The sequence below is a fragment of the Pseudonaja textilis genome, chromosome 11 (genome assembly GCF_049901715.1).
Source record: "Pseudonaja textilis isolate UNSWEBS1 chromosome 11, rPseTex1.2, whole genome shotgun sequence".
Taxonomy (NCBI): domain Eukaryota; kingdom Metazoa; phylum Chordata; class Lepidosauria; order Squamata; family Elapidae; genus Pseudonaja; species Pseudonaja textilis.
Window position 1 is genome coordinate 12,799,706 of NC_142000.1, and position 23,933 is coordinate 12,823,638.

General features: G+C 43.3%; 1 protein-coding gene and 1 pseudogene across 8 annotated transcripts in view; one reads left to right on the forward strand and one right to left on the reverse strand.

Annotated features, from left to right (window-relative positions):
- RIPOR1 (RHO family interacting cell polarization regulator 1) overlaps window positions 1–23,933 on the reverse strand; it is a 107,281-nt gene that overhangs the window by 48,369 nt on the left and 34,979 nt on the right. Inside the window, exon 1 of one of the 8 annotated variants that reach the window (XM_087940618.1) lies at window positions 7,827–8,006. The exons of 4 other annotated variants lie outside the window; for them this stretch is intronic. In XM_087940618.1, the coding sequence (XP_087796744.1) occupies window positions 7,827–7,845 (19 nt within the window). In that variant the 5' untranslated portion in view covers window positions 7,846–8,006. Of the gene's footprint in view, window positions 1–7,826; window positions 8,007–23,933 lie in introns of those variants that run through there. 3 more of the 8 variants (XM_087940615.1, XM_087940619.1, XM_026718964.2) reach the window with 3 other exon arrangements.
- Window positions 19,581–19,771, forward strand: LOC148124837 (small nucleolar RNA U3; annotated as a pseudogene).

Below are 23,933 nucleotides of genomic sequence, written 5' to 3' on the forward strand. Positions count from 1 at the left end.
AGGGCTTGAATCCCTTTCCCCTGGTTTTGCAAGGAATCCTTAAGTTCCAAAAGGTACAAGGGAAAATCATTTTGGATCAGGAGCACACCTTTCTGTGCCGCATGCTCCTTTCTCAAACTGTCACTCCTCTATTAAAAAGGAGAGCACTGCCATCTGGGCCAGAGAGCGCTTAAGGGTGGAGATAGTGGAATCAAGAGATTCTATCTATCTGCAGTGAAACTCCAAGTCCAGAGGAAGTAGTTACCAATTCCTACGGTGACTAACAAGTAAGTGTACTGGAGCACGTAACAGCAGACCTATCAGTGGAGGGCAAAAATCACCAAACTGCATCTCACTTATTTTAGCCATGTCAGGCATGGGGGGATTCACTGAAGAAAGCAATTATACCAGGAAGAGTTAGTGGTAAAAGGAAACCAGGCAGTGGTATATATTCAGAGTTTTGCAGCGTTAAGTCGGCGCCAGAAAAATAAACACAGATGGCTGATGCTTCATTTAATGTCTTTATAAACATAATAAGTAAATTTTACAAACCAGTTGTAGATTTCTCCAACGTGGAGCAAACTCAAACAGAAATATGTTGCACGTTCAGAGGTTCAGCAACAACTCAGCTTCAGCTCAGAAACAGACATCAGTTTCACTTTAGTTCAGCAGGTAAGCAAGACACACAGCAGGAGACGGTCAGTTTCATTTTCAATAGACAGACTCAGAGCTCAACATAGCTGCAGAGTTGCAGAGCTTAATATAGAGCCACGCGTAGGCTACTTCTAGTTTCAGTTTCCAGCCTAGGCTACTTCTAGTTTCAGTTTCCCTGTGGAGCATGTCCTTTTATAATGCCCTATGTATAACGCAGGCAGATCTAAGTTACTGTCTCTCCCTGAAACAGACCCTTCTAGACCCAACGTTAGTAATTTGCTCTTATATTGTCTAGAGGATGGCTCCTCATACATCACTTCTTTGGTTTCCAATTTTTTTAAAGAGCTGTAACCATCAGAGGAGAACGCTTTAATTCCCCTTAGTTAAGTTTTTTGGTGACCAATTGTTCATGATTAATTTTCCATGTTCTTCTTTTGTTGTACTTGTGTTTTGGTCTGTGACCGCAAATAAAGTATTATTATTATTATAGTTTCAGTTTCCAGCCTATGCTACTTCTAGTTTCAGTTTCCAGCCTATGCTACTTCTAGTTTCAGTTTCCAAAACAGTCCTCATTGGCTGATTTAGTTGCTATGCCTATTCAATGGCTGACCTTTTTACCATATTCTATTCCAGTTCATGAATACACTCTGACAGTCTATTAACCATTAAGCAGACTAATCATCTGCTTAGGGCACCAGGCCCAAAGGAGGCACCACAAAGTTGAGAATATGGCTGCATTTGCGCAGTATTTACAAAGGAGCAGGGAGGCACCAAGATTTGCCAGTGCTTAGGGCACCAGTGAGCCTTAATCCACCACTGGGCCACCAAAGAACACGAGGGCTGGACACCGTCAAAGCTGACACCAGGCAGAGGGCAGAACAACTTAAAGAAGTAGTGTAAGATCAGAAGAAATCTGGCCCCAAGCGTCGGACATGACTGAATGGATAACATCATCCTCATCACAATGGGGTGAGAGACATCTGGACCGGTGTGGGCTAGAAGGACCAGGTGCCTGATAATGCAGGTACAGCTGTGAAAGAGATCCAGGTTCACGTGAAGAGGAGGCCAGTTTGTTCCCTTGCAGCAGAATGAGACTGCGCCCCATTCCTGCCAGCAAAGCTGAAACTCCTTGTCAAGAGGCCTCTCCATCTGCCGTGACCTCTGCCAGCGTTTATTATTGGTAACTAGCAATTTAACAGGGGCTGGGGAGAAACCTCCTAGGAGGGCAGGAGAAAAGGGAGAGAAAATATGAAGGGAAACTTTAAAGCAATCGATTCATAAGTGTGCACTGGATTAGTTAAGAAAGCAATCCAGTGCACGCTTATGAATCGATTGCTTTCTTAACTATCGGGACAAAAACGGGGCACAGCTCACCCTGCCCATTGAAAATGAGACACACACACAGAGAGAACTGGTTAGAGGGAGCTAAAGGAGAGAAAAAACAGACACTGCCAAAAAGCTGGCATGGAGAACACAGATCTGAAACCAAAGTGAGGTTTCCGTTCTAGCAGCTGGAAGTTGCGGTCCACAAGCAAACAGAAAGAGGCTTTGTGTCTTTCCTTGCTTTCTTTCCGAATTCAGATCTCCAGCCACCAAACTGCAACATCATAACGTTCATTATTCCCCCGTGTTTAATTTGCAAGCAGAGTTCAAAAGCTCTGCAAGACTCCTTTCTAGATGCAAATTAAAGTTTAGGATCTGATCACCTGAAATGTCCAGGTGGCCTGAGAATCCCTAGGTCCATCAGAAGCTGCCCAGTTATTAAGATCTTCTCTGCAAGGCTAACACCAACATCTGGCAGCTACCAGCACCCCCAATTCTCCATGGGACTCTCTGCTGATGGCCTGTCTTGACTCTCCACATCTCACCATGCCTAACATTGCAAGTTAAGACCACAGGACTTCTGGATCAAACACTGGAGTTTTAGAAGATTGGGTAGACTTGACACAGCCATATTTTTTGGAGGCCTCCAATCACAATTATCAGGCACATCTGGCAGAATACGAGGTCTACGAGAAGACACTTTGTTCCTCAACTCTGGAGTCAGTCCTAGATCTGCAGACCATCCTCTTAGGGTTTCTACCTCCAGGGCTAAGGTAGGACTTTCTTGAAGACGGTATCTTAGAATTCTCCTTCCAAAGGGGATCAACTTGGACAAATGTCGATGGAGTTTGTCAGTCGTTCAAGTCATGGTTGTTCCAAAGATGCTTTTCAAAACCAAGGAAGTCCAGTTGGCACCTTGGGGATGATCAACTTGTGCCGGTGACTGCATTGGAATCACAGACTGTATTGTCCCCGATCAACCAGTATGATAAAAGATTTGGAGTTAACATAACTGGGTGGTGTTGAGAAAGAGTTAAATGCTGATTCTTAGAGGGAAACGGTCAAAAATTTCTTCCTTCCTGCTACTGAACATATCCTGAAAAATGGGTTGCTTGGAGAGTTAAGATTAAGATACCAATGCTATCTGAATTCTCACCCTTTCTCAAAAGAGAGAGAGAGAAGGAAGGGGACACACAAAAACAAACTGCAAGGACGATAAGGGTTGAGAAGAAATTCAATCCTATCTTGTTCATCTGATTGCAAATACTATTATTATTATTGTTCCTCAGCCAATTCTGCCTGCTGGTATCACCAAGTAATTATCATTTGAAACCTATGCTTAAAGACTCTGAAATCTTCCCCTAAGGTTAACTCCTACACAGAGAGGGGCCTTTAACATCAGGCTGCGCCAAAGCCATTCAAATTATTAACTCTTTTGTGCTGATGCCAAGCCCTCCTTAATGGTCTTATTTCCTTGTGATGTTTTATTATAGCGTGTACAACATAACGTAAGCTCTCTTGAATACTTTCCAAACTCCAAGGTAGGGTTAAAAAAATAAAGGACAAGCATTTCCTGAAGACTCTTTTTCTGACTTCAACAAAGTTTAGTTCGGGGGCATCCAACCTTGGCAACTTTAAGACCTGTGGACTTCAACTACCATGCTGGCTTGGCTGGGGAATTCTGGGAGTTGAAGTCCACAGCCTTAAAAGTTGCCAAAGTTGGACAGCCCTGGTTTAGGCACTTCCAAGAATCGTCTAGTCATAGGAGCGAAAAACATGCCTTTCTTCTTTTCACAAACACATGACTTTTAGTGCCGTGTCTACTGTGGACAGCGTCCAACTCTGCAGTCATGGAAAAGAGTCATATAAGCTCACAACCCTGGAATTAGCTAGTTAGCCAAAAAAAAAAAAAAAACCTAATAAGAGACTTGCAAAATTGATGCACCAATGGATGCCTCATTCTTCATATTTCTTTTACCACCATAAAGCCATGGTCATTTATAGCAATAGCACTTAGACTTATATACCGCTTCACAGTGTTTTACAGCCCTCTCTAAGTGGTTTACAGAGTCAGTGTACTGACCCCAACAATCTGGGTTCTCATTTTACCCACCTCGGAAGGATGGAAGGCTGAGTCAACCTTGAGCCTGGTGGGATTCGATCTGCCAAATTGCAGGCAGCCGGCAGTCAGCAGAAGTAGCCTGCAGTATCACACTCTAACCACTGCGCCACAGCGGCTCTTACAGTTTATGCAGTGTTTATTCTCTTTAAAAAAAACATTGTAATCTCGATCTGTCACTCAACAAATGGCTGTAAATCAAGGACTGTCTCTACTACAGGGGAGAGGAAGGAAGCCCTATCTTCCTTTAAAAACCACGGGGAAGTAGATTTTTATCCTGACCATCCTGATGGATGGGTCCTATTGGGGAATAGGAAAGGCAACCCTATGATTGAAACTGAACATGGATCTTCCTGGAAAAATCTTCACTAGGACCCGAGATCAAGGGCTCTGCTTACTCATTCCCTAAGTCAGGATTTGTTTGTCCAACAAGCCATTGTCACGGTCCATTTCTGCTGATGAAGAAAGCAATAAACATCACTTGTTTATCCAACCCCTGCCTTGTTTTTCTTCCGCTTCCTCTGCCAGTGAATTGGGTGGGAACATAAATACCACCCCCCAAAATAAGCTACGGACATGACATGATGCTGGGTTCAAACACAACATACTTTTAGATAAAATAAGCCTGGATTGAGAAGAGAATCCCAGGGTTCAAATTCTGGTTCGTAGCCCAAAATAAATCATCCAGCCTTAAGATGGGCACGCATAACACATAGACAAAAGCATCAGACAAAAGCAAATTTCCCTTTATATAAATTAGCCCTGTGCCTGAACTATAGATACTCAACTTATAACCGTTGGTTTAGTGACTGTTTTAAGATACAAATGAGGACCTAGATTGTTGGGGGCAATATACGGACTCTCTAAACCAGGGGTTACCAACCTTTTGGACCTCAGGGACCACCCAACTCATCATTTTAAATCCCGCCGACCACTAATATGAATTTTCACTGACGCTGGCTTGCTGATGGTAGGAAAGTCGGTTCCATATTCCAGAGCTGCAGGAGTCACAGGACTGGCCCTTTGGTTATCCTGGAGAAGCTGCTTCTCCACCCGGGTGCACCGGCCTGCCATGGACTGGAGGAGTTGCTCTGGGATGACCAAAGGGCCATCTTGTGACTACTGAAGCTCTGAAATATGGAACCGACTTTCCCACCAACGTCAGCAAGCCATCCCGGAGCGGATTTCCCTCCTGCCTCCGTTGGTCTTACCTTCTAGTTCCAGCTCGCGTGGCTCTACTCAAGGTAAGGTTTACGCTTGGCTGAAGGGTAGGGGTCAGAAGGTGGGTGGGCCATGTGGGTGGCGCAGCCTTGTATTTCTGCGCAGCCTGGATTAATTGCTTTGGGGGCGACATTTCTCCAAAATTTTCTCATGGACCACCAGTGGTCCCTGCCCCCCTGATTGGCAACCAGTGCTCTAAACTGCTTAGAGTGGGCTGCAAAGCACTATAAATCAGTATATAAATCTAAGTGCAGTTGCTATTGCTATTACAGCACCTCCATGGGCATCCGATCCAAATTCGGGTGCTTGGAAACTGGCATGTATTTATGATGGCTGCACTTTCCCAGGGTCGTGTGACCACCATCTGTGACCTTCCGCCGTTGACTTCTGACAAGCAGAAACAATGAGGGAGGCCAGATTCACTTAACGATCACGCAATTCACTTAACAACTTGTAATGATTTATTTAACAACCTGATCAAAAAGTTTGCAGACAGGCCCGACTTAATCAACCTTGTTTAGCAACAGAAACGTTGGGCTCACAACGGATTACGATTGTGGACTATCTGCAGGTCTTATTTCTTAACCTTCTACCCTTCTTCTCCTGCTATTCTGCCTTCTACCTCCCCAAGCAAGCATTTCCTGAGTAGCACCGAACCCCTTTCTACTATTCTATCAGTCTCAGCTAGTCGCAAGAGCACTTTTGGCAACCTGATCTTGTCCCGCCCAACAGGAATGGGGCTGCGCTAGTATCACCAGAACTCCCACGGCGTTTCAAAGCAGCCCAACTAAATATCATGTAGGGATCCTGGCGAGGGCCAAGGAAAAGGCACAGCAGAGCTGGCACTGAATGGATCCCGTCTCGTGGCATCTTAGAATATCAACAACTCCATTATGGGAAAAGCTTTAGTGCCAAAGGTTTTTGCCACGTGGCCTTGTGCTTTTGGCTTGACACACACACACACAAACACACACACACACACACACACACACCTAGAAAAATATTGGGGGGCAGAATCAGCACTGTAAAAATCTGTATTACAACCCCAAAGAGACAAATGTGTCCCACCATGGCCCAACCAGAGGCAGGATAGTGCCTTATAACCAATGCCTCTAATAATACCCTCAGGGTCAAACTCTGGCCATCCCTCATTTTATGAAGCCGTAGTAGTAGTAGTAGTAGTAATAGTAGTAGTAGTAGTAGTAATAATAATTGATTCAACTTGAATGCCACCCAATTCTCAACAACTCTTTCCTGCCCCCTTTTTTCAACCACTGGGCAATTTATAGGTTCACAACGATATCATGCCTGTGCAGATAAACACATACCACTAAGTGCAATACTAATATAATGTAACTGCATTTTAAACTGCCAACATTAATTGATTTATTTGTTGTCCTTCTTGTAATATTAACAACTCTGGGTGCCTTATTGCAGCATTTAAACATTTAAATCCTAACTAAAAAAGGCTAAAAGCATGGCAACTTGTTAATCTGAGATGTTTCATTACTCATCCAAGGAACTTCTGCAGTCAAAATAATAAAAAAATAGTTAGGCAAGGAGTCAGAGTAGTTCGAATGTACCAACTCTTGCCACACCAACTGCAGGGCTTTCTCCCCAAAATATATTGCAATATGTCAATGAAGACTCAATCATCCAGGGCAAAAGTATCTAGAATAGAATAGAATAGAATAGAATAGAATAGAATTCTTTATTGGCCAAGTGTGATTGGACACACAAGGAATTTGTCTTGGTGCAAATGCTCTCAGTATACATAAGAGGAAAGATACATTGGTCAAGAGTCAAGAATCATCAAGTACAACACTTAACAATAGTCATAGGATACAATAAGCAACTAAATCATACTAGGAAACAGGTTAGAAATGATGGCAACTGGAACAAAGTGTGTTAATCTGAGACATTTCATTATTCATCCAAGTAACTTCTGCAGTCCAAAAAAAAAAAACATAGGTAGGTAGGGAGTCAGAGTAGTTGGAATGTACCAACTCTTGCCACACCAAGTGCAGGGCTTTCTCCCCAAAATATATTGTAATAGTTTCTATGAAGACTTAATCATCCAGACCAAAAGTATTTAAAACAGGTTAGAAATCATGGCAACTGGAACAAAGTGTTTTAATCTGAGTCGTTTCGTTACTCAGCCCAGTAACTTCTTCAGCCAAAATAAATGCTAAGTAACAAGTATCTCTAAAACAGCACGGCTTTTCCGCAAGAGAGGCTCCCTCCTATGTAAACCTTGCTGACTTCTTCAACCCCAACACCCCAACACCCCCCCCGATTTAAGCCGTTCCCAACAAGTCAGACAACTTAACACTAACAAATGGAGCAGAATCATCCATGTGTATTTACCATTCGGAATAAATGCCCGTGCAGCATTAGAGACAACCCACCAGCCGCGCTCTTGCAAATCTGAAATAGCAACAGCATTTCGACTTCATATAGGTTGCTATATGAAGAGATTTGGGGGGGGGAGGGGGGTGTTCCTACTTTTTTTTAAGGAGCCAACCATTACCTTTGCACTTCCCTCTCATCCTGAAGCTGGGGCTTCAGTCCATCCTCCTGAACTGGGGAGGAAGAGTCGGGTCTCTCAAGGATCAGCAGTGGCGTCCTGAACGCTGGTGCTACAGCTTCTCTGCGGAGTCGCCGGGAACTGTAGCAGACAGAAAATCTGGCCGGCTAGCCAAACTGTTTGTGTCTCCTCCCCATCTTTCCTGACATCACCAGAGTTCCTGCTGCTCCCAGAGTGAGTCAAAAAGCCACACAAGGCAGTGAAGGAAGCCAGAAGGAGGGAGAATGGAACAAGATTTCTCAGGGAGAGCTGCTCTTTTTCCACCGGCGTAGTTGAGAACGTGGGTCAACCTTTTTTTCCCCTTCTTCCTGCCTCATTTTTAAGGATTTCTTTTTAAAAAAATATCCTGGACTGTTATGTTTTTTTAAAACGTTCTAAAAACGAGAAGACGAAGCCACAGGTCTCAACATAGCCTATATTTAATTATGAGCATATAGATCAAATGAATTATATACAATCAATAGTTCATATGTGGATCAGTTTTTCCTGCTAATTAGGTTTTTTTTTCCTTTTTCTTGCCATGTTTAGACTTTAGTTACCATAATGTATCTGAGCTTCTTTTCTTTTTTTCTTTCCTTCCCTCCTTACCTTCCTTCCTTTCTTCTTCCTTCTTTCTTTTTCTTTCTCTCTCTCCCTTCCTTCCTTCCCTCCGCCTCCTTCCTCTCTGTATAACCACTATTTACATTCCTTTATTTCTTTTTCCTGTTGGTGCTCCAGTTGTTTGTTTTCTGCTATTAATATTTTTTTTAATACAAATATTGAAAATCCTGTGGTTTTTCAACTATATACAGGTGTAACTTCCATATATCCTATCAGATTTAGTGCACTGGACCCTGCGTGCATCTGGATGAGATCCAGATGTGGAAGAGACCTCTGAGAATTTTAATCACCTTCCTTGGAGGCCAACAGGCTCAAGGCTTTCCTTAAGGTGACCACATGCAAAGGAGTGGAAATTGGCTTTTCAAGAGGCACAGAAAAATGAGAGTTCGCTTTTGTTTTCTTTAGTCAACTAAGCTCATTTTATAGGGGCAGGAAAACCACTTATGAAAAAGACCTGCTGCTGTTCCGCATTAAAGATCGAGAAATACTGTCCTTAATGGATTCTAGGCAACAGTTCTGCTTCTTTCAATTAAACATCCCGTATTAAAGTCATTAATACTGATACGAATGAGGAATAGGATAAAGAATGAGGAACAATGTTCTCCACTTTAGGGATGGGCACAATCCCAGCATCTTTCTCTTAATAATTCTGCTTTCGTAACAGGGAGAAATAAATCTTCCCTGGGAATACCACCAGAGTCTTATCAAGCGCACCATACTCCATTTTATGGAAAACCTTAGATCTCCTGCCCGTTTCATCAGAAGAACAGAAATAGAATTGAAATGATGCTTCAGGTCACTTTGGAGAAAGCCAACAGGTCAAGGGGGAAGTAAAGGAAACCATTAGGATGCAAGAATAACTTTTTCCAGGCTGCTAATCCTTACTGGAAGAGCTCTTCTGTCAAGTTGCCAAATCCTTCCAAGACAAGTCTTTGTCATCCACAAAAAGGGGAAAAAAAACTATCTTTCTTTGGAAGGAAAAAAAAAACAGCATTAGGGATCAATTGTACTCAGAGGTCATTGCTCATTTTCTGTGTAAAGGTACAATTGAGCTAATCCTGGCAGGGCTCCAGGTGTCTCCAATTTCTGCCATAAAATGCCACTCCTATTCTTTGCACACAATGACAGATCCCAGATTTAAAATTCTTATAGAATAGATGAGTGTTGTTTTACTGAGACAGGCACAATTCGAAGTAGAGGTAGTCCTCGGATTACGATGGCAATCGGGGCAGGAATTTCTTGTCGCTAAGCAAAACATGGTCATAAAGTGCAACATCAAGTACCCGTATTGCTTAGTGACAGCAATGATGGCAGTCCCAGTTATTGTTGTAACCTCAGGAGCATGCAGGTCATTAAGTGAGAACCTGAAGTGACACGGGTCGGGGCGGAGATTCTGAAGACAACAGGCTGGCAGACAAAGGCTACAGTTGAGATCTACAGGCGAGGACACTATGGAAAGTGAATGGGTGAGAAAGCATGGTGGGAACAGGAACAACTTGCAATTTCCTGCTGGCTTCCCCAATGACTTTGCTTGAGGGAAGCAGGCAGAGAAGGTCACAAGTGGTTATCACATGGCTAGGGAGCGCTGCAACGATTGCTAAATGCAAGCGGGCTACCAAGCACCTAAATTGTGAACATGTAACCATGAGGACACTGCAACAGCCGCAACTTTGAGGACCAGCCAGAAGTCTTCCTCATTCAGCACCACGGTCACTTTGAACTGTCACAGCAATTGCAAGACAACCTGTAAGCGCTATTCTGCAGTTGGAAAGGACGTCTAAAGAGCAGATCAATGAAACAAACATCTGTCGGCCGAGGGCACGTGCTCAAGTGTAGATACAGGATGGACAGGCAGACAGAAGAGAAACATGGACCCCTTTCAAGCACGGGGGGGACTCTTGGAAGAATAAACACAGCCTCAAAATGAACATCCATAACCAGATGTCCAACCAGCCAACTACAAACCCTTTGAGGGGAGAGGGGAATTAGTACTTACAATATCTACATCGGTCCTGGAAGTGACTCAGGGCACTTCTGTCACTCCTTGTCACCTCCCATACTTTGCTACTTCCGAGACTTTCTCCTTAAGTAGTGAGATCGCAGAGACTCAATGTTACACCGCAATACAACCTGGGCAGCGATTCCACAGCTTTGCAAACCCAAACAGGCCAGTCAGCAAAGTTTCCTTGAAGCTCCAAAGATTAGTTCTCCCACGAGAAAAAGCCGGAAGAAAACAAAAGCCTGTTCTTTCTAATTTGCAATCCATGCTACCTTAAACACACACACACACACACACACACCCCACACACAGATAGCTGAGCTGGCCCACCCTGACTCCCCACAAACCTGATTGTCTGGAATCTTGTGGGTTGCCAACCAAGGGCTACACACCTTTTTGCTAAAAGGTTAGCATTAAGTCAAAAGTCTCTTCAGAAGTCTCCCCTAACCAAGAAGCGGGATGTCGCAGCAAAATGCTTTGTGGGTTCTCTGAAATGCTTGAAGGCGGAGCAGGGTGCCCCTTTTCTCTTCCTGACTCACAGCGCCCTCTAAAGGTCACAGTCTTTCACCATTTTTAGAATAGAATAGAATAGAATAGAATGATTTATTGGCCAAGTGTGATTGGACACACAAGGAATTTGTCTTTGGTGCATAAGCTCTCAGTGCACATAAAGGGAAAAAATAAAATACATTCGTCAAGAATCGTAAGATACAATCCTTAGGGATAGTCATAGGTTACTAATAAGCAATCAAATCATACTAGGAAACAAATAAAATATAAATTGTAAAGATACAAGCAACACGGTTATAGTCATAAGTGGGGATAGATAGCAGGAAGGATGAGAAGAAGAATAGTAATACAGTCTTACTAAATAGTTTGACAGTTTTATGGGAATTAGTTGTTTAGCAGAGTGATGGCTTTTGGGGGAAAAATTCCTTGTGTATAGTTGTTCTGGTGTGCAGTGCTCTATAGTGTCGTTTTGAGGGAAGGAGTTGGGACAGTTTATGTCCAGGGGTCTGTAGATATTTTCACAGCCCTCTTTTTGACTCGGGCACTATACGGGTCCTCCATGGAAGGCAGGTTGGTAGCCATGGGTTTTTCTGCAGTTCTAATTATCTGTTGAAGACTGTGTCTGTCTGGTTTGGTTGCAGAGCCATTTTTAGGGCCAATGAAAAAAGTTGTCTTCTCCAACCTGGCGCTCACCAGACGTGCTTGATCTCAATTCTCACAATTAATCCACCAGACGGCCAGGAAATATGGGGGATGAAGTGCAAGATGTCTAGAGAACATCTGGCAGGCAAAAGCTGAATCAAAGCATTTGGAAAGCGATTTCTGCGTTGTTTAGGTTGCAACTTGAAGAAAACCAAGAAGAAAAAGTCTGAGATGTTCAGACATAAAAATATATTGTTAGGCTCGCAAACAATGAAAACGAAGGAGAAGTGCTACTAAAAATGTATTATTGTTGACCTGATGCATGTCAGAAAACAAGAAAGACCCAGGCTTAAATATGCAGTAGGTTATAAAATATAGTATGCATATATTATGTATCACTGGTATGGTATTGCTTATGTGTGTGCGTGTTTATCCCATGTAATTTTCTTCATTTAAATATTCAGGTTTTTTTTCTTGCTAAATATTCATAGACTTCCCTCATGTGCACAATTTTTCTGGTTAACTTGAGTAGTCCCTAAATTTAATTACACTAGTTCTCCAATTAAAAAAAAAAACCAAAAACCAAAAATTATTTTCATTATCGTACACGGGTAAGGCATGGCTCAATAAAAAGAAATCCTTTGGCCTTACACATCAACCAACGCCAGCAAATACTTAGAAATCCCATGTGATTCTTCTTTATAATTCCAGGAATATTATTGTGTTTATATGTTTATTCACGCACAAGTCAGAACGTGCAGCAATTTTTAAGATTTTTAAGATTTTTTCAAGCTCCCTGTAGATAACAAAAATTCCTTATATTTGTGGTCCATAAACAGCTGCTTCTTTCCATACCTTTTATTTTGAGAGTTTAGCTGGAGTTGGCTGAACAAATACAAGGGTCTTGTGCCATGGTGCATGTTCAGCAAGTTCAGCGATTTTTAAGATGTGTGAGCTTCAACTCTTAGAATTCCCCAACCAGCATGGGAATTCTGGGGGCCGAAGTCCACATATCCTAAAATTGCTGAGATTGAAAAAGGAAAGGAGAAGACGCTTAAGAGAGGGCCATAAGGCACTATGAAGCAGTATATAAGTCTAAGTGCTGCCGCTCTTGCTAAGCACACTTTTCCCAGTCAGCGCTTTGAGAAGATGAGGCCAGGACAAAGCTAAAATTAAGTTTCATTTTTATTTCAACTGAATTAAAATTAAATGTCATTACTACAGCTGCTTCTCCAATTGCCCGCTTAAAATGTTCCTCTTTGGGAGTTGAAACACAATGACAATTTTGGGAGTCCTAACATGGCGTCCTTGGTGCTCTCTGCTCTTGGTTGTCTTGGTTTGTAGATGTTTCATTACCCAACTAGGTAATTTCAGTGCTACTGATCCTGGATATAGTCAACGCACAGGACAGAGGAAGCCCCAGAAATTAAGCAAAACATCAAATTTGTAGCTGACACCAAGGAAACAAAATCAGGTTGCTCCAGAGAGTTATTTTGTTCTCCCACTGGTTCCCAAAAATTTATTTGTTAGATTTCAGAAGTTCAGCTAATATATCTAGCATCCCCTTCGCCAACTGTGATCCAACCTTGTAAGGCGGACTGAACTCAAAGTCCCAAAGTCATAAAACGTCCGTGGTTGAGAATGAACATGAACTTGATTCTTCCCCATCTTATTCTACAGATTTAATCCCTAGTTCTCAAAACACAAGCTAAAAAAACTCAGACTCTTTAAAGACAGCATAAAGTAAGTGGACAATCTGATACAAGTCCAATGGAAAATGAGTTCTCCGTACCCTCTTGTTGTATCACGGCAAAAATACCAACCGTGGAAATTATATTTAGCTGGTGTGATCAGAACCTATCTAGCAGAAACATGCTGTGTTCCATAAGCAACATCAAAAACACAACATCCCTTTCGCATTTCCTGAGCAAAGCCATTTCACATGTAACATTTTTTTCCAGTGCTAACAAAGAGTTCCACCAGGCTATATGCAGATGCAGCTATCTGATGCGTAGCGTGAAATGTCCCACTGGTTCAGGACACAAGTTGTAATTCCAAACTTCTAAGAAGTCACCTGGTGACACGTTGAAGTCACAGAGATTGTGAACCCCAAACTACAATCACCCTCAGTTTTTAAACCTGCTCTCTCCCCATTAAAATGGACACACAAGTGCAAAATTTAGCTAATTTGCAACCAACTTTCTCTCTCTCTCTCTCTCTTTTTAAAGTAAACTTTCTCACACAGACTGGATGGGTTGCAAATAACAAGTTGCAAAGTCATGTGGGATGCTCACTCTGTTCTTCAGAGATGATTAGCAATCATGACATAAAGACTAAGTTTATGTAAATAATGATGCAACATAACACATGAAAGCAATAATAGGGCTGGTTTAGTTTTAGCTCCCATTTGTATGAACATTTGGCATTCCGGTATGTAAGTGATTATTTATGAATTATGGCACAGCACATATGGATGCTGCTGACAGTGATTTGTTCAACAGATCAGAGTTAATCATAACATAATTATGAATCCAGCCAATTATGGGTTTATCTACAAACGATGCTTTAAGAAATCACCGGTTAAACACCTTCTGGGCAGTTTGTCTCATAATGTAGGTACTGTAATCCACACCTAGTCATCATAAAGCCCTTCTCTTTTTTACAATTACTGCCTGTCTGAAAAATGCTGTCCTTGAATACTTTTATTGCAGCAGGTGGCAGCATCTACCTGGCCTTGCCTGAGTCCAAACAACGTTAAGCGGGACCTGATTTGATATTTGCATCCTATGACTATCACTAAGTGTTGTATCTTACGATTCAAGATGAATGATTCCTACGATCATGATTTATCACTTATATCTTTTATGTGCACTGAGGGCTTATAACCGCACCCCTGCATAAAGTTCTCTCAATGTTTGCTTATGCTTTTATTTATTTTTTATTTTTATTTTGGATGCAGCAGTGAAGCTCTCACTGTAATCACAAGGATTGGCTGCTTCCAGATCCAAAGCCTATGGAAAAAAATATATATATCTTTGATCTACTCGCAAAGCTTCAAAGCAGCTTCTGACACACGAGCAGCTGCGGGAGACAGAACAGATTGCAGCTTCAGCAAATCCCTCTTCTCCTCCCATCTCATCCAAATTGGGGGGGCGGGGGGGTTGGAGAAAGAGAAGGAGGGGACTTTTCCAAGAAAAACCAATGGTGCATAATTTATTTTAAGTGCTAGCTATGGAGCTGCCTTGGAGGAGCTGCTAATTAGCTATCTACTCCTATATTTATTCTGAGTGGAGTAGCCCAGGACTCTCACCCGTGAAATTCTACCCAGAGAAACACAATATAATTTGAAATAGGGGGCAGGGTTTTCTCTGGGGGGGGCAGTGCCACCAAGCTGGGGCGGGGAAAAGGTTAAAGGGTTCAAATTGGCTTCCTCCCTTCCTACTAACTCCCCCCAGATGGCCTTAAGAGGACAAGGACATTCACTGCATCTTCCTGCGTGCACAAACACACACACACACACACACACACCTCTCATTGAAGCACGTTCCTGAATGCTGAACACTTTACAGGTACTCTTCGACTTACATCCACAATTGAGGCCAAGACTTCTGTGGCTAAGGGAGACAGTTGTTAAGTGAGCTTTGTCCCATTTTACGACTTTTCTCTGCCACCGTTGTTAAAGCGAATTGCTGCAGTTGTTAAGTGAACTTGGATTTCCCCCATCGACTATGCTTACCGGTAGGTTGCAAAAGCGGATTACATGGACCAGGGACGCTGCAACCATCATAAAGATGAGTCGGTTGCCACACATGCGAATTTTGATCGGATGAGGATGCTGCAACGGTCATTAAGTGTGAAAGATGGTCATCAGCCACTTTTTTCAGGCCCAGGGTAGCTTTGAATGGTCACTAAATGAATTGATGTAAGTCAAGGACTGCCTGTAATTTCAATGGAGATCTCTCATGTAGCTAAAGATTGCTGTTTCTTTTTATTCTCCCTCTCAAGCAAAATAAGGGAATCTGGAGCACATTTCCAGCTTCTGTGCTAAACCTCCTCTGGAAGACAGTTGTGCATATGACAAAGAAGCAGTAAAAAAAAAATATTGAAACAATCAGTACAGGAAGTTACAGCAAGATTTGTTCGGTATGGCTTAGGGCAGTGGTGGCTAATCTTTTTGGGCTCCTGTGCCAAAAACTGTGCACATGCTTGCACTCTCACGCTTGCGTGCCAGCACCCAGGAGCCAATGCACGCCCCCCCATGTCCCCTACACATGCGTGCGCAATCCCTACTCACCCACCCACCCAGCCCCCCTTACTTGCACTGCACCTCACAGCTGATTTTCGGACAGTTTGAGGCCTTTTTCGGCCTCCCAAAGGCTTGAGGAAGACTTCTGCAGGCTTCTGCAAGCTTTGCAGGCCAAAAACTAGCCCCGTTTCATCACTTCCTGTTTTTCCGAAAATACCGGAAGTGTCAAAACGGGGCTAGTTTTTGGCATGCAAAGCTTGCAGAAGCCTGCAGAAGCCTTCCTCAAGCCTTTGGGAGGCCGAAAAAGGCCTCAAACTGGCCAAAAATCAGCTGTAGGGCGCACACACGCACAGTGAAGTAAGTTTGCCTGAAGCTTGCATACCGGCACAAATGGCTCTGCGTGCCACCTGTGGCACGTGTGCCATAAGTTCGCCATCACAGGCTTAGGATGAGAATCTAGCTATTAAAGTTTGTCAACCACACTTTGTAGAGTAGCATGAATCCAGCACCGCCACAATCTGTCCAAGAATGATTCAGCAAGGAAAAAAAAAAATCAAGTTACTGCAACCAACCGACAAGCTTAGGATCTAATTTGTTTTACTTAGCCCTGAAATAAACAAACAAAAAAATACTGCAGGCAGTTGCTATTGTCAGAAATAGGATGTTTTGTGCAAGAACAGAATACCACTGCACAAAACCATAGGGGCACACTAGAAAAAGCTTACAACAGAGTGACTTGCGTATTTGTTCTCATTCACTTTTTACAAGAATATCACAACTAGGTAGAGAAAGTGGGGAAAAGTGAAATTTCCAGGCAACATAGCCACTCCCTATCTCCCTATCTCTATTTCTTTCTCATTTTATGCTGGTAAAGCCGCCCCATCCAGGTAAAATCTCCCTGGACTATTAGAAGAGTCTGCAGTATCAGAAGGAACAGGGCATGGAACTGCTCCTAATTTTACTTTCTCTCTGAGGCCAACATAGTATTTGAATTATTGCCACATCACGGGCCGTTCTGGTCTCTGCGGGGAGGAAAGATGTCCAGAATACACACATCCAGAAGAAGAGCAACCAAATGGACTGTCATTAGACAAATGATCCTAAAATGGAAACAGCTGTTAAGCTCCGAGACAGATCCGCACAAGCTGCTGAAGATTAAGAACAGGAGACGTTCAACGTACACGTCAGTAATTCTTATAGCAGCTCTCTGAAGTAGGGCAATATTCCATTTAACTAAAAGGTCCGGTCAAACCCCTATTATTTCAGTTTCTGACTTTCTTCCAGTCTCCGCACGACGTATCAAGAGGCACAACAGTCCTATCTACCTTTGACCACATTTCTTCTTCTGGGTTCCTGCTCTAGAAAGACTTAGTAAGGCCATGTCTGAAATACTTTGTCCAATTTTGGTGACCACATTATTAAAAAAAAAAAAAAAAGAGGTACAAATTTTGGAAAGAGCCGCAGAGGGGAACAACAGAGATGATTAGGGGCCTGGAGACTAAAACATACGAAGAACGGTTGCAGGAATTGGGTATGTCTGGCCGAGTGAAAAGAAGATGTGAGAGGATAGCAGCGTTCCAGTATTTGTGGGGCTGACAAAAAGAAGGGGGGAATCAACCAATTTTCCAAAAAATCTGAAGGCCAGACAAGAAACAATGGACAGAAATTGACCCAAGGAGAAAAACCAATCGAGAACTAAGGAGAAAGTTCCTGACAGTGAGATCAACCAACCAATGGAACAGCTTGCCTCCATCACTGGAGGTTTTTAAGAAGAGACTGGACAGCCATTTGCCCGGAACAGTATAGGGCAGTGATGGTGAACTTTTCGTTATGGTGTGCCGAAAGCACGCGCTGGAACCCACAATGCAATGCGCCCCCCCCCCGTGCATGTGCATGCAACACCCCACACTGCCCCTTACCTGCACTGCGCTTGTGTGTGCCTCCCAGCTGATTTTCGGGCCGTTTGAGGCCGTTTTCGCCCTCCCGGAGGTTTGAGGGAAGCCTCTGCAGCCTCAGGAGGCCGAAAAACTGGCCTTCCAGAAATACCGGAAATGCCCATTTTCAGGCTTGAGGAAAGCCTCTGGAGCTTTGGGGAGGCTGTTTTCGCCCTCCCGGAGGCTGCCCGTTTCAGCACGTCTGGTATTTCTGAAAGGCCCGTTTTTTCGGCCTCCTGAGGCTTCAGAGGCTTTGGGAGGGTGACAACAGCCTCAAATGGGCCAAAAATCAGCTGGGACGTGTGTGCATGCGCAGTGCAGGTAAGTTTGGCTGGGACTCACGTGCCCACACAAATGGCTCTGTGTGCCACCTGTGGCATGAGTGCCATAGGTTCGCCATCACAGATATAGGGTCTCCTGCTTGAGCAGGAGGTTGGACTAGATGACCTCCAAGGTCCCTTCCAACTCTATTATTCTGTTACTCACCCAGAAGCTTGCCAAGCCTTTTCTTTCCTGATTAGCTCCCTGGACTCCAAAAACAGTCAGTTCCAATTCTGGAACGCCTTCCCAAGAGCGCTGCCACAATTATGTCACCTCATTAAGCTGTCACTTGGTGGAATCCACGTGGCTCTTCCATATAATCAACTGTTGTGGTATTGTGTGGTATTGAAAGTTCAAGATCTGACTGCAGTCTAATTATTCTCAAACCCCCCATTAAAAGAGCAGGGGAGGGAAGAGAAGAAAAAGAACTCAGATTCAGAGAATATTTAACATCAGCCTTTGTAAAAGCCAGAAGTATAACAGATGGCAACTTCCATAAAATATGAGATAGTTACACCCTTATACATGGTTCCCTGTTAAAACTGCGGTTTCCCCAAATTGAGTTAAATATTGGTGGATTCCATGAGCAACAGCTGTTAAAATCTGTACTGCATTCTTGTTTCTCTGTATTTTAATTTGCAAACTTATCAAACAGACTCAAACCATCCAGGCACATCTTAGCGTAATCCCGTGTAGATAATTATACTAAACCCTTTAGGCCAAGTTTCCCCCATGAACCATTTAAAGTTCATACAGAAATAAAAGCAAAAGGCTTCCATTTTTTAAAAATCCAAAATCAGTCGAAAGTTGTTCCACACTAACGTAACGAGAGCGATACAATAAAGCAAAAAAACAAAAACAAACAGAGAGGAAGAACATTAAAATGGTTCTGCTATTTTTCTGCATGCAGGGTGAGTTTTATTTATGTAAAAAACTGCAGAAGCCACCATCTACTGTGTGATACGGTATAAATCAGTCCCAGGTTCTGATTTCAGTAAAAGAGAGTTTCCCGCATTCATTTCCCTTTTAGGATTTTTCATTCATTCTGATAAGCTTCCATTACAAATAGTCCTTGACTTATGATCGCAATTGGAACCAGAACTTCCTTGCTAAGCAAGTGAATCACACGCAATTTTAAAACCTTTTTGGCCACGGTTATACGAATCCTTGCAGCTGTTAAGTGTTGTTTATCAAATCTGGCTTCCCCCCATTGACTTAGATGGTGGGGCCAGTTACGTGCGCAAGTCAGTGGATGCCATCCCCCCAAAATAAGACCTGGTGCCTTTTTTTGGTGGCAAAAAAATAAAAATAAAATAAAAGACAGGGGGAAAACGCGGTATCTTCATCCAAAACCAAGTAAACAAATCAACATTTGTCATTTCTCTACTGACAACTTCAGTCGGACAAGAGATCCGTTGGGCTAGCCCTCTTGTCTTTCTTCAACGATATCTATACTTTCAGAGATCATTTCTATAGTATCCAAGTAGAGAAATTCACTCAAACACTGGAGGCTTTCAAGAAGAATTGGACTGCTATCTGTCAGAGATGGTGTAGAATCTCCTGCTTGGGCAGGGTTTGGACTAGATGACCTACAAGGTCCCTTCCAACTCTGTTAAATCTAAAAGTGATCAGCTGAGCTCCTCCATTTTGTAACCATCCTAAGAGACATCCTTCGCTCAGGAGCAAACTGGTTAATGTTTAGCAGGAAACAGACATTTGTTCAGACAAACCAACTTTTGACTTCCCCCACAGCTGTCTTCTTGGCAGGCATAGACTAGAGCGGTGGGGGAAGAAAAAAAAAATACCCCGAGCCCGGGCGAACAAAGCATGGCCTATTATCTTAATTCCCACCACAAATCAGAAACCGCAAAAAGAGAAGAAAAAGGGGAACTAAGCCCGTGGGTCAGGCTGCAATTAGAAAGGCTTCTCCCTCCCTATCAATCCTCAATGGCCTCACTGTATCTTTACACCACCAGCTAAACTGAGATGCAGCCTTTTATTTTCTTGGTTCTAAATCAGAGGTCTCCAAACTTGGCAAGTTTAAGACTTGTGGACTTCCACTCCCAGAATTCCCCCTCCAGTCATGTTAGCTCAGGAATTCTGGGAGTTGAAGTCCACAAGTCTTCAACTTGCCAAGTTTGGGGACCCCTGCTCTATAAATTGTCAAGCATCTCAGCTATTTTCATGGGGCAGTTCAGATGTTCGGACCTCAGGAATTCCCAGAATTCCAAACCAGCCTGGTCGTCGCCAGATTTTTGGATGTTGAAATCCACCCGGTTGGGGGGATCCCCAGACTGAGGAAAAGTTAGACCAGGAGTCTTCAAACTTGGCAGCTTTAAGACTTGTGGACTTCAACTCCCAGAACTCCTCCTCCACTTATGTTAGCTCAGGAATTCTGGGGGTTGAAGTCCACAAGTCTTAAAGTTGCCAAGTTTGTGGACCGCTGCCCTACACCATTTCTGACTGATGGCAGTCCAGTCTCTTTTTGAAAGAACCTGTCTCTTTCCCCCCCCCCCTCTCTCCCCTCCTTTCCTTCCTTCCTTCCTTCCTTCCTTCCTTCCTTCCTTTCTTTCTTTCTTTCTTTCTCTTTCCCCCTCTCTTTCTTTCTCTTTCCCCGTCTCTTTCTCCTCCCCCCTACATACACACACACACACACACACACACTCCTATCCCTTTGGATAGGCAAAAAAAAAACCTGTGGTAAAAAAAATATTTTTTGAAGGCCACATTTGGAAGCATGCGGTAAGGATTATAAATGCAGCAGCTGATAGCCTTGTATCTCCCCAGGAGTGAAAGACCAAGAACGTCCTGCTGTATCAGTGAGAAATGCGCCAGACTCAGAGTCTCCGTTTTCCACTTAAAAGTTGCCATATCAGGTCTTTAAGCATAAATTCAAACTGAGGATCTCAGCAAGTCGATCCCCCAAGTTCCCCTCAAAATCGAGAACTGCTTGACCAGGCTTCTAATTCTCTACATGACACGGTTGCACAGGAAGATCCTGCCCTTCAGGTCCAAATTAGCGTGCCCCAATAACACACGATGGTTCATCAGGGATTGATAAGCGGCGTGAAACGATGGCTGGTGTCTACACTGATCAAGAGCACTAATGAAACACATGTTTCTTTAAACCACACCAAGGGACCTGAATCTCGAAATGCTGACATATCCAAAGTTAGATTTTCCTTGACCTTAACAAAATAGCGGATCAAATGCGTCCTTCGCTCATTCTCCCGGCCCTGTGCTGATTTTTCTCGCGGTGAGAGATGTTCTGCCTTCAGAAATACGTTCTGTCATATCACCGTTGTGTTTGATATTTCCTTCCCCCAGTTCAGGACAAAGGCAATAACGGTTTCTATGAGAACCGAGGATGAGTTGGATTTAGACAAAAGATAAATAGCTGATTGGAAGCCTCCTCTGGACTTGATTTTTTCATGAAACAGGAAAAAAAAACGTGCTTCTGATTTAATCCAAGATAGATTACAGAAAGAAGATAGCCGTGATGCAAGTTTAAAGAAAGAGGTAAATTTATGATTGTCCTTAAAACTGCTGTAAGGAAGATCAAAAGCTACTTCTTCACGTCGTTTTCTTTCCCTTCTATTTTCCTTTTATCTTATTTTTCTTTCTTTCTTGCACTTTTAGGCCCTAGTTTCTCTTTTTTTTATTCCTTCCTCTGTATTAGTTTGTATTTGCTTTTACCTTCGTATTTAAAGTTTTAAATGTAATTATACACAATGTGTAAAAATTAAAAGAATTAAAGGATGCAGTGGACTGTCATATTCAAACCACACTGTGAATGTGAGTAACTCTTGGATTCAAATTACTGTGTGACTCGATTCAATGGACAACATGATCTTATTTTAAACCTCTCACCACCAAGGCAGAAGAGTTAGATACATGGACATGAAAAACCATGCTTTACTTACTTATTTATTTATTTATTCATTTTATTTATTTAGATCTCACCTTTATTATTTTTTAATAAATAATTAAAGGCAGTAAGCATATCTGATGCTCTTTCCTCCTCTCATTTTTTCCCTACTACAACAACCTTGTGAGGTGAGACGGGCTGAGATTGTGTGACCGGCCCAAGGTCACCCAGCCAACTTTCATGCCCAAGGTGGGACTAGAACTCACGGTCTCTCAGTTTCTAGCCTGCTGTCTTCACCACTGGGCCAAATCAGCTGTCCACGATATGGGGAAGACTGGTCTGCTCTCAGGATTGTGTCTCCCCACCCAACACAAATCCCATGAGGGAAACTTGGTGGCTAAATCATCTGATCTTCTCTGTCTACTGTCGCCCAGAAGAAGAAGAAAAATCAAATCATCTTCACTCTGATCAGCCTCAACTGGCTGCTCAGGAGGAAGAAAAACACAGAAACATGATTGTAGGAATAAGCGGTCACTGGGGTTTAAAATCAGTGCAAACCGGAAATTACAAAACTGAGATAAGTTTTCTCCTGACCCCATGAAGGAAGGGAGGAAAACAAAAACCCTTTGAGAGGACAGTTGTGCAACTGAACACTTTTGACACAAAAAAAAAAGGTTGAGATTTCCACTCTTTTAGTGGTGCGGATCTTGTCCCCCTTTCCTGCCAGGGGAAGGTAGAAAGAAAAAGCTGTTAGAATCCAATGGACTGGGCTTTTTTTAAAAAGTCAGTAAATGCCAAGATTGATTTTAAAAACATAGATCAAGTTCTTTGCTACCCAACGCCCTCCCCCTTGTTGGACACACCTGTGCCCTTACCTGGATTCAAGAGAAACCAGGAAGATGTTTGCATACAGTACATCCCAAATGCCAGAGTGATTCCCTCCAGGCAGAGCACAACAAAAGCTTTCCACCTATCCAGTTTGACAGTGTCCTCCAGGTGGTAGAGATGACCGCCTGGGACTCGCCTGCTTCCAACACCAACCCTCTGCACACAAAGCACACACACACACACACACACCACACCGCTCCTGAAGCATCTCTGCTCCAAGCTCAAAAGAGACCCTGCGTACAACGCTAGAATCGCGGTTCAGAAGAAAGCAGAGGGTCCAAACCAGGGACCCCGTCATTCCAGAACTCCTGTCCCATTCAGCCCTTCCAAAGGTTCTGCAGATGCTGGGATGGGGGGCGGGGGGAGAGAAGACTTACATATCCACGTCCTCCGGGGAAGAGCAAAGCAGAAAGGGGAAGAGAGAGAGAGAGAGAGAGAGAGAGAGAGAGAGAAGGAGTCAGGATCCAGCTGTGGTATTTCCTTTGTTCCACACTATAGACAGAGAGAAAACACTGAAGTCTTCCAGGCGTTCTTGCTCCAGAGCGCCCATCAACCCCACCTCCTTGCCTTCGCCATGGAAACCGGCCAAAGCCACGTGATTAAGACAGGAAATTAAGGAGAAGCGCCTCCTTCCCACATCTCCCACTTCCCATCCATCCGTCCCGGATAGAAAGGAGAAGAGGGCCCGGAGGCGTCTGTCAGACCACATGGAACGTTAACAAAGGAAGGCGGCTTAAAGGAAGATCCGCTTGAGATTTTCCAACTATCTGCACCAACATTGGGCAAGCACAATGGAAGAACAAGGATGGACACACCTACCCACCCCGTCATCCCATTGAATTTCAGGCATCCTGGTAGCCTTTGCTGGAGGATCAGCTTTAACTAGCTTGGAAGACACAAGGGAGAGGGAAATTGGCATTTTTATCACAGCATAAGAATTTGCGTAGCATCAGCGTGGATGGGGACGATAAGTTAGGATCGAATTCTGTCTCCGGGAAATAATTTATCTTCCTTCTCCAATTGGCTCGAATCTCCCAGGTGA